The 21,448-nt window shown below is 33.4% G+C and overlaps 1 protein-coding gene across 2 annotated transcripts in view; it reads left to right on the top strand.

Annotated features, from left to right (window-relative positions):
* Positions 1 to 20,758, top strand: part of LOC118190825 (calcium-activated chloride channel regulator 1-like) — a 55,167-nt gene extending 34,409 nt beyond the window's left edge. For both annotated transcript variants that reach the window (XM_035361606.2, XM_085808708.1), the window contains 6 exons: positions 5,092 to 5,391; positions 6,150 to 6,380; positions 8,924 to 9,194; positions 14,123 to 14,284; positions 16,720 to 17,013; positions 20,094 to 20,758. In XM_035361606.2, the coding sequence (XP_035217497.1) occupies positions 5,092 to 5,391; positions 6,150 to 6,380; positions 8,924 to 9,194; positions 14,123 to 14,284; positions 16,720 to 17,013; positions 20,094 to 20,638 (1,803 nt within the window). In that variant the 3' untranslated portion in view covers positions 20,639 to 20,758. The remainder of the gene's footprint in view (positions 1 to 5,091; positions 5,392 to 6,149; positions 6,381 to 8,923; positions 9,195 to 14,122; positions 14,285 to 16,719; positions 17,014 to 20,093) is intronic.
* Positions 20,759 to 21,448: the final 690 nt, after the last annotated feature.

Genomic DNA, 21,448 nt, shown 5'->3' with positions numbered 1-21,448 from the left:
AAATAGCTTATAGGGAGGAGATTTTAAACGCAAACAGTACAGAAACATGAAAATACGTACATATCTGAACCATGTAATGAGTTGCTACATTTCATAAGAGTTATGCATCTTCTGTTCCTGGAAAAAAGTATAAGTCCAGGTTATCAGCAAACCCATAGTTAATGAGATTTGGAGCAAATGTCTTTTGCTCAAATAAGTTAGAAGAATAAATTTATTATGGAATATGTTTTCTTCTGGCGCGAATGTTGTCTTGATAGCTCTTCATCATGTTGTCGATTAATTAGATACTTCCTTCATTTGACAGCAAAGATAACACCCCTTTCTATACCCCTTTGAAACTCATTTAAGAACTTTGGAGGAAAAGACGAAACGGCAGCTCTCTTCCCATTACTATCTGGTGCTCGAGTTGGCTGTTGCATTCTCTGAATACCTTTCTCGTAATGGTTGCCAGCACATGTTATCGACCATTAAAATTGCCTGTACATGGTCTTATATAAGAAGTGAGGATGTGGCTCCTGTATGTTTGAGCTATGACAGATCCCGCTAGCAATACAGGAGTGTAGGTCATCTTAACCGATTCCTATTGAAGTGAAGATAACATCGCCTCACTATGTGTCATGTTCAACAAGATTTAATAGTTAAGACACAATAACACGCCGAATAAATACTGATTCAGAAGTCAAACAACAAAAATCAGCGTTAATTCACAAAATTTTCACAGGACTAGTTTCGATGGTTTTACCGAACCATCATCTTCAGCTACAAAACCGCAAATGAACAAGATAGGAAATAATGTTTAGATAAGATAAGAAAGCCTGGATAAGAATAAGCAAGTGGCGCCATCTGTTGGCGAAACCAGAACTAAAACATAATTTCTCTAAAAGCCGAAGGCAAATTTGGATTGGAATTAGGATCGTTAACTAGAACAGAAAGATTTTTATGAATGTGAAATGCCTCTAGAAAATCCAGTTCTCCAATGGAAGATGTTTTTTGAATAATTTTGGCAGCAGAAAAATTGAAAGTGTGATTTTCGGACCAACAATGTTGAGCAACAGAAGACTTCTGTGTTTCCTTTTTTCTAACATATGCCTCATGTTCTTTGACGCGATATTTTAAGGCTCTCTTAGTTTGGCCAATGTAAATTAAACCGCACTGGCAAGGAATCCTATAAATACCCCAGGAATTCATATCCGGAATGGGGTCCTTGAGTATAGAAGTTGGAATTTTATTGATGGGAGAGTAAACAACCCGAAAGTTAAATTTCTGCAAAATATGTGCAACTATATAGCTAATTGATGGAAAGAAGGGAATGACAACAGAATTTTTATAATCTCCTAAAATAAGAGTGTGGCTTTTAGTGTGTTGAGATGAGAATTTTTTAACTGCTTGATTAATAATGTTGGGTGAAAAGCCCCTGTCAATAGCTATTGCTTTTAAATAATTTAGTTCTTCATCAAGGGCTAGTTTGGAGGAGCAAACTTGAAGAGCACGGAAAACATAGGAATAAAATGAAGCTAACTTTTGTTTAGTCGGATGACATGATTTAAAGTGTGGTGGAAGGCAAACCGATGAAGGTTTACGGTAAACTGTAGTACTGAAGTTGGATGTGTTACGTGTGACCAGAATGTCGAGAAACGGAAGAGAATTGCAAGTCTCAAGTTCAAAAGTGAACTGAATAGCAGGATCAATAGAATTCATTGTTGAAAGAACTCTATTTAAATCATCTTTATTACCTTCAAACAGGGTAAAAGTATCGTCTACGTAGCGGAACCATGCCGGGAAGTTTAAAGTTTCAAACAATTTTGATTCATAATAATGCATGTAGATATCAGCCAGGATGGGACTGAGGGGGCTTCCCATGGCTAATCCCTCAGTTTGCTTGTAATATTTATTTTGGAAAACAAAATGTGTTTGTTTCAAACAAAGTTGAGTAAGAGAAATTAGCTCATCAATTTCGATGCAAGAGAAATGAAATTCGCGAAGTCTGGTTTCTAGACATCTTAATGCACCCTCCATTGGGACATTGGTGAATAATGATTTTACATCAAAAGAAACCATGAGTAAATTACGAGGAGAAATGTTTTTAACCTTTTTTACAAACTCTATTGAATTTTTTATGGTGTAAATGTTATTGTCTAATAGAGTGGAAAATCTAGAAACTAAATATTTAGCTAATGGATACGATCTAACATTATTTCCTATCTTGTTCATTTGCGGTTTTGCAGCTGAAGATGATGGTTCGGTAAAACCATCGAAACTAGTCCTGTGAAAATTTTGTGAATTAACGCTGATTTTTGTTGTTTGACTTCTGAATCAAGATTTAATAGCTTTATGATATTCATTAAACTTTATAGTTTACAACACAAAGTGAATCCCTCTGTAGATAATATCTGTAACAATGAGTTTTGTAAATGTGCCTTAAGTACAGTGCAATGGTCAATGCAATGCATATTATAAGATGTACATATAGTGTAATAAGTATGTATAGCACTGTGTTAACATGCGATGTAACCAGGAGAAGGTTTAATTCCGCATGCAGAAAACTCTGATACTTTGCCCTTGTATGGCCATGTATTGTCTCAATTTCGGAGTGTGGCTTCAGATAGTTGCGGAATCCGGATGATACCCGATTAGTTTAGGCTAGCCGCCCGGACCTGCTTTCACCTGTCACCTGTAGATAATACCTGTAGACTAAGCTGTAAACAATGCTAAGAATGACAGCCGCTAATAATGCTGTAAATAATGCTCTACTGTCTGCTTCGCGTGACATGTTCTGTTGCCCATCTCAGTCGTTGTGCTCTGTAGGAAGAGGTGACTGGAATCAACCAGCCGATCTTCTTAACAAGCATTCCATGCATATGCAGTCTTCTTTCCACAGTAGATTAAGGTATTCTTTCCCTTGCAAGTGCAGAAATAACGGCGACAAGCTGAGGCATCATTCTCTTTTGTCATCATCAAGCCGGAAAAAAAAAAAATCAGAAAGCGCTCTTCAGGAGTTGTCACCACCGCAAGTTCTGAAAATGTTCATCTCGTCTCCGTACTTTCGCTGAGAAATTGATTTCTCAGTCTGTGGAAGATAATACGGCTCATATTTAATTGTCTTTCAGATTTAGCCTGCAAAATTCCATCCAGCCAAATACTTGTAATCTTAAAATTCCAGCAAATGATTTCTCTCTAGAATATCGTTTCCAGTATTTTCATAGAGGAATCTTCAGCAAATATAAATGCTTTTCAAAATAAATTTCTTATCATCTAAAGAATATCGTCACGTATATCTGAATTTAAATTTATGTGCCAACGCTTTATAAGAGATAGTGACACTTTTCTATCGATTGTATTTTGCATCATACGTTTTTTCTTAATAAGGGTTTTGACGTTCTTATTAGTTTTAGGGGCAACACTAAAGCTGAAAAGAATATTTTTTCCTTAACTTTTTAAGGGCAATATAGTTACCACGCTACTAAATATAGCTATACTTTTACCGAATATTGCATAATGCATAAACAGAAAAATTTAACCGTAATTACAGAATTCCTAAGATGCGAATACTGTGAAGATAGATATCGACCTGTGGAAGAATGTTTCGCTCATATACATATCACGACGCTTCCCCGTCAAACCTCAAATAAAGACGACGGCAATCATTTTCAAGGCATATACAGAGTGCTCGTAAAGTATCAAACAGAAAGATAGAGGCGACAATAAAAACCAGATTTGTAATGGAATGTGAATGCTCAAATGGAGTGTTTTAAGTGGTAGAGAGTGCTATTGTATGGGAGGCAAAAGCATTCTTATGGCGTGAATTGTCATTCTCCGTGCAGATTTCGAATGAAGTATATTGTTAACCGAAAGCAGCAGCTGCCCAAAGGTGTTACATGGGTTAAACAGTCGTTCATTATACTTCTTTTTTTTTTTATCTGTTCCGTTGTAGTCACAAACCCATAGATAAAATGCATATCAGCGAGCTTTACGCTTTGTTTGCGGAGCGATGCGTACCGCTAGAAACCGCGCTGGGAAAGGCATATTCGCCATCTGAACACTTTTACCTTACGCTTCCTGTACCGCCTCAATGAGCTATTTTGGCACACACATTCCATTACAAAATCTGCTTGTTTCAGTCTCTTCTCTCTGCCTCTACATTTTTGCTAGATATTTTCAGAGCGCCCTGTAATTTCCAGGTGATAAACTGTAATAAAATAGCTATTCAGTAAAAAACGTTTCTTTCATCATTCTTATTCCTTTTCGGAACAGATTATGCATCGATATTTCCTTATCGGTTGTATGAAATTTACATGTGAAGTATGTCCAACAAATTTCGCGGCATCGAGTGTAAACTTTTTAAAGAGTAGCAGTACAACTTAAGGAAACGGGGTCAATTTATTTATAAATATAATGCGTAAATAACTCTAAAATATTTCGATGTTAACTTATAAGGTATTTCTCCCGCCTTCCTAGCGTGCCACCGTGGTGTAGTGGTTCTGCACGCTGGACCGGTATTCCAGAGGTCCGTGGTTCGATTCCCGGCGAAGGCGTTTGCTAATTTTTCATCTTGCCTGCTTCCAAAAATACCTAATGTCTCTACAAACTTATTTCTTTAAAATAAAAAATCTCAAAATCAAACTGCACTGTTTAAATTTTTATCTACTGAAATAAATTGGTCAAAATTTGCACTTATTATAAGTTACATTTTTAAATGTTTCTAACTTTCACAGAATAAGATACTAAAAGAAAAGTTTTCATCTATTTTATGCGTTATTCATACACTACATACGTTTACTTTTATGCTTCATTTACATTGAATAATAATAAAACAATTAATAAGGTAAAATTCAGGAGACCCATAAAATTTCCGTAAATCTTCCCTAGAAGATAATTCAAATATCTTTGGATAGCTCTTCCCCCCCCAAAAAAAAATTAATTAACCTGATAAAAGATTGTTGTTTGAGAAAAATAAGGGCCGAACAATGGTTCTGGTAAATAATCTACATGCCTGATTAAATTAAAAAACATTATAATATTTGAAATATCAGTTCTTATTTCGATTCAGTAATATGATTACATACATGGATAATTTTTTCCTATTCTATTAAGGTCCTAACGAATGATAATGGTACCGCAGAAGGTGGATTGATTATGCTAATAACAGATGGTGAAGAAAATGTCGAACCATTTATACAAGATATTCTTCCAGGAATTCTAAAGCACAATGTTGTCATAAATGCTGTTGCATTTGGCTCAAACGCTAGCGAAAAACTGGAAAATATGACAATGGTTACTGGTGGTAGAGGTTATTTTTTTGCCTATGACGGTAAACGTTCATCCTATGCCTTAGACTCGGCATTTTTGGAATCCATCACTTCCCAAGCCGATGTTGAATTGCAGCCTGTGCAGGTACGTTTCTCATTGCGCTCTTATTTTACATACTTAAATTACATCCAACACGTAGAAATTTCTTAAGCATGTCCATCCACATCATGATGTCTGTGTAATCACATGTCAAAACTAAGATCAGTTTATATTAACATTCATTTTTAGTTACAAATTGTAATTTAGTCAGTAATTGTTTTTGTACCTATCTAATGAAATTCATTCTTTAAAAATATTTGTTCCTTTAATAATAGCAAAATTTCCTGGTGTTAGGTCCATATGTTAGTTTGAGAATAGAGCTGTCTTTGATGTCCACTCTCGAAATTTCTCTCCCTCTACTCTCTCAGGTGTACTTCTAAATTTCTTTTAATTTATAATTATACTTTTTCAAATAAAGATTAATTATGTTTTTAATTTAGTGAAAATATTTAGTTTGCTTTATTTGAATATTTGAGGTTGCTAGCATCTGATTTTTCCTGAATCCTATGAGCTACTAACAATTTAGAAAACTGCAGTTCAGTTTATTAATCAAAGAACAATGTGTATTATTTCTTGTTTAATGAAACAGTATGTAACGCTCGTGAAGTGGGAAATTTAATTCTATCATACCGAAAAATTTAAAAAATAGAATCGAAAAATCGAATTTAACCTATCGTATCGAAAAATTTTTAAAAGGTTGTACAGTAATTCAATGCTCTTTCTTATAAGTATTAGGAGTCCTTCTAATAATGCATGTGAAATATATGCTCCATTTAAAAACTAAAACTAATTTATTATTTCAGCTCAAAGATGAAATGTTCGATCTTGACGAAGCTGTTATTACTAAATACGTGTACATAGATGAAGAGCTTGGTAAAGATACTGTTTTCACTGTTATGTCGTCTCACATAGAAAGAGTAGGAGACTTAATTTTGAGAAGTCCAAGTGGTACTTTATATGATCATACTTACCAACAGTATGACCGGGATGATCGTTCTCGGCAACGGATAAGAATATCTGTACCAGAATCTGAGGTAAGTGGAACAGAGAAACGCACAAGCTGTTTCATTGGTATTTTACCAAAAACATTTTATTAAGCTCTATACCATGGGTGGCCGTCTTTTCACTAAGAGCATTGTCCAGGGTTACGCCTGCAAAGGATAAAAGGCATAATTGAAACAACAGAACCTTGCATGATTGTTGAAGTAATTGCAAGAATGGAAGTGCTATACACATTTACTCATAGGAAACATTGGGTGTCCCTTTGCACTTCTACATGAACATGAAGTAATTGCACCTGCAAAGGAGATAAGGCATAACTGAAATAACCCAAAGGTTAGATGACTGCTGAAGTATCGCCCATCGCTATCAGATAGTCAGATAGTAGCCAGCCGCCGTTAACCATCACACCTTTTTGAGCAACTAAAGGTTTACAATATTATGCAACTTTTAAGACCTGTTATTAAAGTATAAAGGAATCTAAAAATATATCTTCAAAAAATTAAATTTAATGAAAATTTCACTAATGCGTTTTCAATCTGTGTTTCATTTATTTTATTTTCTACGAATTTAAATACCGTTTAACCTCTAAATACTCTCAGTTGCTTCATGGTGTATAATCATACCTCTCTGGGGGGGGCAGTAAATAAATTAAACGTTGTTACAAAGTTACAATTGTTTAAATTGTCGGTTATTACTTGATACTTGCGGAACAGCAAATCGTTCCCACAATTTTTCTCATGTGTATCATGAAATGGACCAATCACCTTAAAGTATCTGCGAGTAAGGCATATCCTCCGTAAGCAGGTAATCCTCGTGTGCTTAGTCTCAGCTTACACAAATATGTAGTCGTTGCTTGAACCACGGGATACCATCCCCCATGATATGTCCACGGAACTACTTTTGTACGTGGACGTGTGTGACAAAGTTTACTTTCATATTCGACTTCCAAAAAGCGGTTTTAGCTTCAGTTTTTCAGTAATGAGGCGTTCCGCCTAGAATCTCGAAAGGGCCAATTATTCAAAACTTGTGCATTTTAGTTGCATCAGTCTTTTTCCCAAACAAAGGTATGTCTCATGTACGTCTCGCTTCTCTCTCCTATCTGCCTCCCTGATATATTTTCATATTCATTCAAATGCCTTACTCAGGACCTGATTACAACTTAGTCCATGAGTATTCGGGCTTAATTGAAACTTAATTCAGTGCCTAGGGCGCTGGTGCTATTTCCAAGAGACTAGACGATGGTGACATAAATAACGAAAAATTCTTCGTTTAGCTAGAAATGCTTCAAAGTTTTATTTTCATTACTGCTAGAGAAAGCAAAATAGGGGCGTGTAAGAGCGGTTCTTTTGAATTTTTGCAGTTTATTCTAAAACATAGTCTCAAGAGCAAAGCTCCAAATGTTGTAATACCACAGCGAACTTTGCACACAATTGCTGTAATTTTTAACTAAGAGAGGAGATTTTTAAATAAAAATCATTTTAAAAGTTTTTAAGGAATGAAAATATATATTTCTCATTTAAGAAATTTTTCTGTACTATCTATATAACAACAGTAAACGCTTGTAATGTCATCGATGGTTATAATATAATTTTAAAATACTGTAGTTAAAGTTTAACTTAAAATAAACTTTAAGTAAAAATAACCATAGAGTTTTAATTTATTTCCCTACATGTAATTTTTGCTTTTTAATTGTTCTTTGCTTATGTATTAAGAGGAGCGGCAAATTTAGGGACCGCCACCCTTTCGAAAGGAGGACTGATGTACAGATCTCAAGCAAACTTTATGAAAAGTTAATTCTAACTTCTAGAGTAGTAAAACGTATTTTGAATGACTGAAATCTTTTTCTGTAAAAAACGTGCTAAAATAGTGTAAAAATCATGTTTCAGTAAACGATGTAAAAAAGGCTCATTTCCAGTCTCAAGTGACATTGTGAAAGTTGTATTACTATTACAGGCCCCATATTATATCCTCCTTTCGCGTTCGATTTTGCAGCCCTTTGTTTTAGACCTTCCTGAGCCGATAAACATTATGCCTAATCGTGAGTGTATACCAAAGCTGTTACATTGAATATATGATAAATTTTCAGTGTTATATCAACCTATGTCCATACCATATTTATTCAAAATCTACCCATCAGTTCTGGAAACAAAAGACCAAATGTGAAAATTACTATAATTGTGAACACCATTGTCAATGAACCGAGTCTAACGTGTCTAGACTTGCATTTACCATACGAAAAATAATCGGGTGTTATCTTTTCGCAAAAATACCCCACGAAAGAGAATGAAAAATATACGGTGGCAAAAGTGCACCCAGAAGTATTGCACTGCAAAAACCTGCAACATTTGGGATTCTACATGTAACTGTTTAGAAGTTTTCGAAATGCACTGCTTAACTCCTTAGGTCTACCAGCCTGCTTCTTATTTTTCCTTTATGACCTCATCACTAAATGTCTTATAGTCCATGTCTACTGCTTAACAGTAATGATTCAAATTTACTTTAATTCTGATCATAATCTGAGTTGAAAGCTACATAGTCCGTTGAATTTAAATAAAAAAAATTGTTGCTTTTTCAGGCAGGTAAATGGGAAGCAATAATTCGCAGAAGAGGAGATTCCTCGATACAGGTGAATTTTGCAGTCACATCTGAACCGAAGGATGTACGAGATCAGCCTATTCGAGTTCGCTCCTGGATGAATGAAATTCAGTTGCAATTCCCAGCTTATGCCAAAGTTTACGCCGAAGTGAAGAAAGGCTATATGGCTGTTATCGGGGCCACAGTTCTAGCTACTATTGAAAGACCGATGGGATCCCCAGTCGATATTGAATTACATGACAATGGAGTAGGTATGACAATTATTTTCTTTATTATGTATGTTAATTAACTAATAATTAATGTCTGCAAGATAATGCCGAGAATTTTTCAGAAAGTTGGAAGTACAAATTTCGTCAAAATTTGTTATCTGAATATTTATAAACCGAGTTGGCTGTAATTAGCTGAAAGCAGGTTTTCTTTTCATTTTATTGCTTTCCAATAAAACATAAATATGATTAACATTTCTCTAAACCTTTCTGGTTGATCATGTAAAGAAATAAGGCTCATTTTTTCTAGCAGAGTGAAAATGATTTTGGATTACAGGATAAGATCTGAAATCGAAAAGTAGAGGAGAGAATGATCCGGAATACTATAGTTATATTAAACGTAAACTTTTGAAGATTTTCCTGAAAGTTTTATTGTGTAATAAATGCATTTCGAACACGACAAAAATTACGAAAATAATTTTTTTCTGCTGTATTAGCAAGAAAAGTTTTCTAACATTAATTTGCTTTCAAAAACTACATCTGATTCCATATATTTAAAAGTAATGATAACAATAAAATCTAGCTACTAAAAACCCTAGAGATAATATAGAGAAAATTTTAAAAAACAAGTTTTTATCGATAAATAAAAACTTTTGATCACATTTGGCCCGTTTTTTGAGTCCTACTCTTCGAACGATGGCTTTACTATTTTGAAAGTGGTGAATGTTTTACCACAGTTGAACATCGCAATGACGAATTTAAAGAGCCCGGAAGTTCGACTCGCTGTAGCCAGCAGTTCATTATACCGTATATACCCGCGTATAAGTCGATACCGCGTATAAGTCGACCCCCCCCACTTCGACATAAAAAATTTGTAGAAAATAAGAAACCCGCGTATAAGTCGACCCCCCACTTCCGAAATCGATCGAGAAACTTCGAAAAAAATTTTTTTAAGTACTACATTTATTCAAAATCATCTGAGATTCAGTCTCGAACTCTGTATTGTTACAATCACTACTAGAGCCTTCGTCGTCATTTTCACTTTCAAAAACAGCATCATCTTCCGTGCCGTCTAGTTCGTTGCTGCTAATACAACATTTTTTAAATGATTTTATAATAATTTCAGAGGGACTCTATAATTAGTTCGTCACATAATTTAAGTCATGAAATTACTTCAAGTAAGTGACTTATTTAATAAGTCGTCCAATTTGAGTGCGGGAAGAAAACAACTGCATTATATAAAGAAATTTTTGAACTTCCGATTCTTTTAATTTTTTATGGCCCCGCGTATAAGTCGACCCCTCCCCCCACTTTGAAGTCTTTTTTTTTTGTCTAAAATATCTCGACTTATACGCGGGTATATACGGTAACTGATTCAATAATGATTAAAAGATGAGAAACAAAAACATGTGAAAACTAAATGATTAATCACAAAAGAAAGCGAGATAACATTGTCACATCTGCCAAAAGAAACGAACAATTGAACTAATTTTTAAAAAAAAACTCTGATGTGGCTAGAATATATTAAGAGAACTTTCACATCCAGTTGATCATTTGTAAATAAAATCTAACTTGTTTACAGACGTTATCGCTCAATGTTAATTATAAACACTACTCATGATTTATTATTTTATTTTCCTATACACTGGACAATGACAACTATGCGTTCTCATGTACTTATCATTTCACATGTTTTGATTTGACTATATTCCATCGATTGTAATATATTCTCTGGTCATTAGCATTTCGGATTCCCATATCAGTGACTTAACAAGAAGAATTCCCAATAGAGTGTTAAGGGTTACCATGCACTTCCTTTTCAGTGATTTCTCAGTTTATGATGTCGGTGTTCTATTTTCTTAAAAAGACAGCTAATTTTTTTATTTGGTATTTTAGCTTTATTTACTAAACATCGCTTTTTCTGCCTGACAGCTCAGTCAAAAAATTTGAATGGAATCAGAGAAACTATTCACACTCTTTGATTCAATAGTCACATACACCACCTCATATCGTAAGATATACTTATTGTTCCTCGTTCTCCTAGAACTGGGATCACATTTGTCCCGCAGTGTCTTTGTTTAGAAGAAAGTGGGAGTAAAGATAAAACAAAAATAACGTAAAGGTATTTTTGTTTTATCTGTTTGTTAACAAAAATAACGTAAAGGTTCCTTACGAATGGAAAGAGGATCCTAACATCCTAAACCTAAATGATTTTAAGGTCACTAATTTTCTCGTTAAAATTTCAATTACCGCCCAAGGGAGGCGTAGTTTGTTAGCGTCGAGTTGACGCATTGTAAATTTAAAGCGTTTGATAAAGGGTACTTCAATGTAGTTACTACGAGAACTTACTACACTTATAATTGTCACTTAGGAAGATAAGCAAATGAACCTTACAAGAGGATCATCTACACACCTTTAGGTGCTTGTTGTTCCTGTAGAACGATGTCTTGTTTAAGCGAGTAATGCGCCCCCCCCCCCATGATTCATACGTTGCACAGAAGTGATTCAAAAGTACAGCAGAAAGGATGGAATTACTCAACTGGCCTCTAAGATATGAATCTTTTAGAGCATCTATAGAACGAGTTGCAACGGCCTTTTTACTTTCTGGACTCATCACATTGGTCTGTGATGGATTCACGATCGAAACTGCAGGATTGCTTAGCGACCGTATCCCCATCTAGCTTTCAGTAGCTCATCTAATTACTTCCCAAATTGCTGTTATCCGCACAAAAGGTGTAGCCGCGCGTTACAGAACTATGTATAATCATTTGTCTTTTCAGCATTGGTATATGAAATTTTTTATGTGTTTCAGTTATAATCGTAATTATCGTGCTCTAACTTTTCCCCGTTTTGGGAATAGTCTGTTAGCAGTAGTCATTTGTTAGCAGTAGTAAATGTCAATCCCTTTTCTGCTTACTCATGTCTTGCTATCAAAAATCGCTGGCCGGAAAAATGCAGAAGGTAAATTTTGGTAGTTCGAATCACTTCAGGAAAGGATGAAGAAAAACATCTAATGAATAAAGGAAACCCTAATGAGGACTAAGTCCGCTTTTCATATTAGAGCTGCAGTTTCTTCGCCGTAAGAATTTTCGTCGTCGTGGTGTTATGTCGCTAGCAATACAGTAGCCATTTTGTCTTCCGTAAAATTCGAGACTTCATGCTTATTTACTCTTTAATATCTCGGACTCGAAGAAATTCTCGGCGTACACAAAAATTACTTCTTAAAAATTTTTCCGCTGCTCTGAAATTCCGCACTTAACTAGGTAACTAGCCCAGATGTTGATGGGTGGAATATCGCAAAATTGCCGTCAGGCATGAAGATTGTTTAAAACTTTAACTAATCCACATGGGTCCCTAGAGTCACGACTTCGCAAAGCTAAGAATTAGAAAAAACTGCTTTTCGTTAAAACAAAAAGAAAAAAAGAAAAGAAGAGGAAGAAGAAAAGAAAGAAAGTAGGAAAACGAGTAAAAACAAAGTAAAGAAAGTCGACAATCTGATTATCCCGACGCTGAGTCAGTTACGAACACTGCTTGCCAAAAGAAAAGCAAACATCCTGCATATTGAAAAAAAAAAAAAAAAAAAAAAGGTATGTTTTTTGACGGTGAAAATTCTTCACTATATTGATCATCCATTCACATAGAAATTTAAATATCTAAGGAATCATTTTAACCACATTCAAGAAACTGAATACACACGAAAATGCTCTTTGTTTTTACCAACTGCCTACAACAAAATTTAGGTGGGGGGGCTTTAACCTAGTTTAAAAGGGATTATTATGGCAATACAACCTGCTGATAAAAATTGGTTAGAAATAAGAATTCTCTTAGATTAAGAGGAATCTGCATTAAAATTGAGAGAAGATACTTCTTTAAGAAACGTCAAATTTCTTGAAACAAACTTTTAAAATTTCGATCAGTAGCAAACATTCAGTAACCTTCTGGGAAATAATCCCTTTTCCTTTAATAAGCACTTAAGTTAAATCTCAAAAGTTATGATCAGAAAATATATTTTAAATTATTTTCTTACAAGCACATTAAGAAATAAGGTCATTACTGTAATTAAAACTGAGCTTAGAATTTGATCTTGTTACGTTAGATGAAAGATAATAATTACTGAACACAAATTAAGATTAACATTGAAAAGAAATTAAAATATACAATATTGTTTTAATGAAAGCTCTTCCTCGATAATTTAACTAAGTTCGCAATCTATGCTTTGAAGCTAAACTATCAATCAGTACAGCTGACATTTTTTTTTTTTTTTTCTAATGTCAGATTGTGAACAGTTACAGTTTTGTAACAAAGTCCATTAATCTATACTAAGGCCAGATGTGGTGGTCTCTTTATTATGGAGGCACCTGATAGGTGGGCCACCATTGCCTCCTATGAAGGACGGACAGTTACAACCATGCCTTCTCCGGGATTCGAACGCAGGCCCTTCGGTATCGCAGTCAGGCTCCCCTACCCACTATACCGTCTGGGCGGCATTCCGCTGACATTAATGGTTACTTTTAATTATTTACATATTTTTATATATGAAAGTAAACTTTTGTTTAACTGAGTTATAAATTGTTTCACAAAATTCAGTTATTTATAGTCTCAAACTTTGATCCTAGTCCAAAAATGAGCTACTATAGAATGTATCATAATTTTGATTTTTTAAAGATACAGAATTAAGCTATATCATTAAATATCGTTGTCGGTTACCTTTTTGACCGCATACCTGCAGTGATTCAACGATATTTTTAACAGTTATACATTTCTAAATCGATTGCATTTAAAAAAAAAAAAAATAATAACATTGATTTTTATAATACTTTGTTGAAAGCTGTAGGTATAAGTTTCGTATTTTCAGAATTAATCATTACAGATTTTCAAGATATACCTTTATCTTCACAGAATTATTTACCATCCAAGTAGTAACTTATCTGCAGTATTATTCATAAAAGTTATAAAAAATATATTATACTCAGGAGCGGATGCAACGGAGGATGATGGAATCTACTCTGGTTATTTCACTTATTTCAACGGAAACGGCCGTTATGCTGTAATTGCAAGAGTTACAAATGATGGTCAAGCAAGGCTTAAAACTGGAAGCAAAGCATCTGCTGCTCCAGCAATGCCAATCCGAAAAGGTAATCAATTATCATTATCATCATGATCATCATCATCATCATTATTATTATCATTATAAACATAAAACGGTCATAAAACATAAAAGCTTAAATGTTTTATTTAAAATAGTTATTAATTTATGTCAGTGTACTGTAATGAAGAAATACATTGGCATATTTTGTGAGAAAAGTAGAAAATATTTTCCTGTATTAATTTTATGCAAAACTACACATATGAAATCGTAAAATTTGCAGCCAAATTATTAAGAATATTTTAGCATAACTGCAATTTTAAATTGTGAGGAGCATTATTAAAGACCTCTACTACTCACTCAAACAACTCTTTATTAATGATCATGCAGGACGTTTTATAAAGATTAAATATACTGTGAATTATTGGTCATTAATCGAAAGTTCTACTGTTTTAAGGAATGAATCAAATAGGTAGACTTCTAGACAATGGGGCATATTTCGGAAATTCTAGTACCGCCACATTTTTACTAAAAAAACATACAAAACTTAATTAAAATATAAAACATACTAATTTTCACTAAGCGCATAGAAGAAACTCATCCCCGCCCCCTTAAAAAAAGAATAATTTTTATAACAGAGTTAGGGAAAACAAAAAAGTCAAGCCAACTTTACACTATTAAAGTTATGTGTTTATGTCAGTGTATCATATGTGTATAACTTTACAAAATAAAGTTAACTCTGCCATTAAATAAAATTTTCTACTAATCACTTAGGATTAAGTAAGACTGTTTCTAAAGTCAGCAACCTATATCAGTTTTCGAATACAAATTTATAAAACTCCAATATTCTGAAAGTTTTTCAAAAGAGAAGCATAAAGGATGGATTTCATTTCTCATTCATAATTTAAATTCTCCTCTGAAGTCATTTCGAAACCTTTTATCAAATAAAATGTAGATTTTCCGATCACTAAAAATCAGAGTTTCGCTGTTAAGTAAAATGCATTTAAGCCACATAATTTTAATAAATTTCGAGCCAATTATGCATATTACAAATCAACTTTTAAAAAATATATATATTAAATAAATTGAGACTAACTAAACGTCCTTTACTGAGCACCCATATAAAATTTTTAATTTTCATTACTTTTTACTAGAAGCGTCATGTTCTTACGAATTGTGTAGGTATATGGATAATTTTAGTGCAATTATATGTAAATATTTATATATGTGAAGAATTATATTTTATCTGTATAATGTAACTGAAAGAAAGGAATGGTTGTTTAACGTTGAATTTTTTGTATAATGTAACATGAAAAAGAAAATGCTCTGCCGGTAAATTAAGAATTCAGGGGCAAGTTTAGTTAACATTGAGTAAATGGCTATCTTGCTAATTTGGCGAGATATCGCCAAGCTGGCAGTGCTTCTAACGGCTACTTTTTTTGCCAAATTTTGCGAAAAATCACTCAAAGTCGCCAAACCTGGCGACCATATGACAACATTTCGGTCCTGTCCCTGTTTAACTGCAATGAGTATCGTAGCTGAATAACTGTAATTGATCCTCTATGCAACTGTAACCGTATCCGGCCCTCATATGCCCTCCAGTAATTTCGAGAAGTACTAGAAAATTCTCTAGGCGGTCGGGGGAAAACTATGTAAGACAGGATACAGCATCAGTTTCTTAGTTGTTAACATTTAGTTCATAGCTAAATTCGGAGTATTTAGATATCCTTCTTAGCTTCTCTGTTTAGATGCGGTTTGCATTGCGTTGTGTTTAACGTCCTTAGTAGTTAAGTTAACGTCCTTAGTACTGCTAATAGTACTCTGTGATACTGTGAAGAGCTGTAAGGTAATTTTTGTGGAAAGTTCCAGAACTGCGAATCGTTTCTTCTGGTAAAATAAGTTTTATCAAGCTATCATCCGTTCTGTGTGCATTCAATCTATTACGAAACGATATGCATGCAGCAATACAATCAAAATTATGACAATCTAAAAGTCTGTCTAATTTTCTTTTAAACTGGAACCATCGGCCTTCCACAGGTTGTTTAAGAGATACATAGTCACGCAATTATTTGAAAAATTGTATGCCGCTTGTGTTACAAGTGGAATAGAATGCCTATAGTTTTGCTTATCATTAATACGCGCAACTGAACTGTAATTATTTATAATTTTCTGGAAACAAAGAAGTGTTGCCTTCGTGTGTGCTCTGAATGGCTATCATTTTTGCAAAAATTATGCCTTTAAAATTATATATCTTCTGTACGTAAAGATTCTGTCCAATGAATTTGCTAACATCATTTAATACATTTTTTAACATAACATTGCATTGAAAGAGTGTTTGCCGTCTCCTTTTGATTACATCATACAGTATTACATCAGCAAGTTCATGGATAAAATGTTTGACTTGGCTATGTTTGCTTATTACTAATAAGTATCATATTTTCATAAAATTCATACCATTTTTTTTTTCTTTATCATGTTCTAAAGGAAGATCTAAGGACACACCAGTAGGAGAATTCCTTCCTGAGGATTTTGAAATAACTGAAAAAAATGAGACTGCAAATGAGACAGGAGAAAATTATGAGGCTGCAAAAAAATTTGATCGTGTCTCCAATGCTGGAGCTTTTCGAGTGCAGGCATGGAAAGAAGATGCTGGAGATGTTATACCCCCCGGTGATATTACGGATTTGACTGTCATATCTATTTTCAAATTTTCAAAGAATGAAGATAAAGTGACACTGCAGTTCACCGCTCCGGGGAACGATATGGACGCCGGTCAAGGTATGACATTTTTCTTCTTTCCCATTTAAAAATACGAGAAGTTTATTTACATTCTCCCATCTAAACATCATAGTTTACCGATGCTTGTTTAAGCAATTAATTGATATTAAAGGTGCGATGAATTTAAGAAACAATTTATTTAATTCAGTACTGTATCAGGATTCAAAATACAAAATAAATATCCATTATTAAATTCCTACGAAAACATTTTTGTATATTTCATAATATATTAATGCTTTTAGGCAAATTTTTCCTTCCTATATTTTCCTATTTGACAAAATACACAACATCACTACTTTTTGAGAAGCTTTCGAAACACGTTTGAAAAGTTTAAATGTTTTCAAAATCTGGGTATTATTTTGTTATCAGCATAAACTGCTTTTTCTAATGCTCATTCCTAATGCTTTCGTTTTTAGTGCCTAATTTAAATTACGCACTAGATATGAGAAAGCATTAGAAAAAGTTGAAATGAATGAGAAAGCATTAGGAGTAAGTGTAAAATACAAATTCAGTTGTCAGTTGATGAACGTTTTGCTGAAATTGAACTCTTAAAGTCTGAAAATTTAGAAATTTTGCTCAGGATCATCCTAGGACACTTAGTATACTGTCCCAGAATTTCAGTAAATATAATTTCTATAAGAAAGGCACGCTTCTGACTGATTTTCTGCGTTTTCTGGCCAATATACTAAGAGATTGTCGACTCGATCATGATCATTATACTGGAAAAAGTTTTCATAATGACATGTAAGTTCCTAAATTAAATTAGATATATTTTTCTACAAATATATTTAAAAATACATCTGGACAAAAAAGAAAGAAATTTTATTTATCTTCTAACGGAAATAGAGACAAAAGTGTGTATGAGTCGTTCGTTTCATAGTATGCGTTATAAAAATGTATTTCGTTGTTGAAAGAAAATGTCTTGCTTTAAATATCTTAATTTTTGAAACAAAAGTATTGCTGCGTGCATACGGGTTCGTAATAGATTGAATGCACAAGTCCGATAAAAGGTTAATAAAATTTATTCTTATCAAAAGAAATATATTAGAACGCTTGAATTTTCTTCAAAGATATTCGCCCAAGTGGTCACAATATCACTCACTATAATCGGTAGTTATACCTAAATTACTAAAAACGTTAAAATACAACGCAATGCAAAGTATTACCTAAAGAGAAAGCTAATTCAGATATCTCAGTTCACGCGGAACTAAATAAATCCCAATAGTATAAACTAAACAACAACTGAACTGAGGGGTCTCGCTCCGGGCTTTAAATAGTTTTCAACCGACCGCGCGAGATAGTTCCTAGCATTTTATACTTCTCGAGATTTCTGGAACAACAGTGTAAAAGCAGTGCAATTACGGTTACAACTAACATAGTGGTGAATTACATTTATTAAATTTCAAAACAAATTACCGGGATATCCGTTTATTCAATGTTAAATGCACGTGCTCCTGTACTTTTACTTTCCTTGCATAGCTTTTTCTTAAAAATTGTCTCGCGCTACATTGCATGAGGAAATAAAACAATTCTAATTATAATTCTACTAAAATTAGCTATCTAAATACAAAATTTGTAACATTATGTAATCCTTCACAGTATCTTAAGACCATGACAGCCCTCTAATTCTAGTAATGCTGCAAAATAACTAAATATAATTAAATTTTGCATTTGTCAAATATTGTTCTCTTATGTTTTCCTATACATTATATTTTCTTAATCTTTTCAGTAACTCTGATCTGTATTAAAAGGCATCTGTGGAATTTAATTTTTAATTAGTATATTAAATTTTAACTTAGTTATATAAAGTTTCACTGACTGACCTAAAAATTTGAAATAAAGCATATAAATCAAATAGCGAGTTGTACCTTAGTCGAAATTATGATTTAGTTAAAGATGAAGTTTAAAATATATATATATATATATATATATATAATAAAACTTAATAAAGATTAGAGATAAGAGGTTGCACTGTGAGAACAGAAAGATGACTTCGCAATTTTAAAGTAATAAAAAAAATCTGGAAGCTTCCAGATTATATATTACTCCCAAAAGGGCTTTTTATAACGTTTTGTGTGTTACCTTTATTTATTAAGTATAATTTTCTTCGCACTTAAACCACATAAAATTCAATTCGGCAGCAATATCACAATGCCGTTGCCCGCTTTGAAATCGTTACGTTTGTTAATCAAAAATTCGTTAAAGTTTTACAAAATAGGAAATAGATAATAAAACAAATTCAGAATTCGGGCTTACTGGTGCCCACATTCGGGTAAGGATTACGTTATTCAAAATTTGACGGCTCTAGGTACCATCGCATTTCACAATGCGAGAAAAATACATACATTCATGCAGATTCTTCATTATTTAATTTCTTTAAATATAGTACAGAGCGATAATATTTAGTGGCAACTATTTAAAAAGTGACTATTAAAAATTTAAAAAGTGACACGCCGTTTATAATGAACCGACGCGATAATCCTCCTTTTCGCTAAAAAATTAATAAAGAAATCGAAATAACAGTGTGTGCACTCAACTTTAATTAATAACTACAATAAAAAGCTCAATATTTTTATTAACAATATATGCAAAATAAAATTGAAAAATTTCGTCCTTTTTAAAGTAGTATTCACGATATCCGGTGAAGTTTCTCAGCCCTTCAATACTTAGAAAATCCTTTCACAAGATGAACTCTCCTCTGACTTAAAACTGCGTATCCATTTGTATACCCCCTTTTTTTCATCTCATTGCTTGTTGTCATGAAGTCTTCTTGCCAGCTAATGCCTTCTTGAGAGGTCTGGCATTTTGATTTCTTACCACCATATCAAGGGTACTCTTTTACTCTTCCTGATATATTACAGAAAAAAAAAACTAATTTTTATTAGAATTCATGACCATTTCTTTCGAATTTCTGACATTAGTGATATGTAACAGATGTAACACAAGGATATAAATTTTAAAACTGGGGAAGTTTGTTTCAATTTTATTATTCTACTTTTCTCCTTAGAAATGTTTTCAAAATAAATGCAAATTATAACCTTAGTTTAAATTTCTTAATTAAAATATTTCTTTCTTTTTAGTTTCCTCTTTAGAGATTCGAGCGAGCAAAAATCAGGAAGAGCTCATTGCAAACTTTGAAAATGGAGAAAATATTAGTGACGTTTACTATAACTCGCCATACCCTCCTCCACCTGGTGAGAACACCCTTGTAACGATTACAGTTCCTGAGGTATTACGAGGAAATGACTCAGAGGCCTGGACAATTTATTTTGCCATGAAAGCAAGAGATGAAGCCGGTGGGATTTCCTCAGGTTTCAATATTGCTGCTGCAACTTTTGGAATTAATAAAAAAAATCATAGTCGCAGAACAGAAGATAAACATGGGGGTGAAGAAGAAATGTTAGAAGAAAGTTTGAATACATCAGAGACAGAAAAGAACAGCGACAGCAGTTCTGATTCTGGTCAAAATGGGAACATTTCTAGCAGTTCTTTTCATTGGTGGCCTGTTGCTGTTACTACAGGAGTCGTATTAATTATTGTAATGATTGCTGCTCTAATTACTGTTGTGATTTTAAAAAGAAATAAGATGAAAACTTATTTTTCTGTTCAAAGTGCTCAGTGTTAAGACATTCCTTCAAAATCAGATTACTCAACGCAAGCCCAATTATATTTTGTAACTTTATATTATGTAACATTGTATAGTTATTGCATTCCTTTCTAATATTAATAAATATTTTAACTTAGACCATTTGAGCCACAAAATGTTTTCAGAAAGTCTGAATTTAAGTGAATATTGATTCACTTTGTGCGCTATAACGTTAATTTTAAGTGATAGTCTTAATGACCCCTCGTATTCTGTGGGGCAACATTATGGACCACTTAGAAACCCAGGTACTAAAAACAATACGGAAGAATAGATCTCACGTAAAGGGGAGACTGGCGTAGAAGGGTAATGGATTGATGAACAGGTAGAAGTGGGCAGGACACTAGAAATTCAACACTAGTCGTAGAGGTTAGTTAGTTATTTCTAAGCGTTGGCACTCAGCCCATCTAGCAGGCGTAGCCTGCCATATATGGCTATGAGGCGACAGGCCAATCCAACAACAAACGAACGTTAAATAAAGAAACATAACAAAATAAATGGTTAAATAACGCAATATAACAAACTTAATAAACATATCGTAATAAGTTCAAATCATACATCACACAAAGCGAACATAAAAACTCAAAAGAAAAAACGGGTTATAAAATAAATAAAATCACAACACGCAAAACATACACATACATCCCAAGCAATCTGTATGAAATCAATATATAGAGATATCGTTCCGTTTCTGTGGTCTTTCCTAAGTTTTAAATCTTTATAAGTTTTACTTTCAATTATTTGTTTGTAGAGTCATTAGTTTAATTGGAAGCAAACAAAATAAAAAACATG

The sequence above is a fragment of the Stegodyphus dumicola genome, chromosome X1 (assembly GCF_044657685.1).
Source record: "Stegodyphus dumicola isolate Sdum_Otavi_A_Nest chromosome X1, ASM4465768v1".
In the NCBI taxonomy this organism is placed as follows: domain Eukaryota; kingdom Metazoa; phylum Arthropoda; class Arachnida; order Araneae; family Eresidae; genus Stegodyphus; species Stegodyphus dumicola.
Note: the sequence above shows the minus strand (reverse complement) of the source record. Positions and strands in the feature narration are given on the sequence as shown.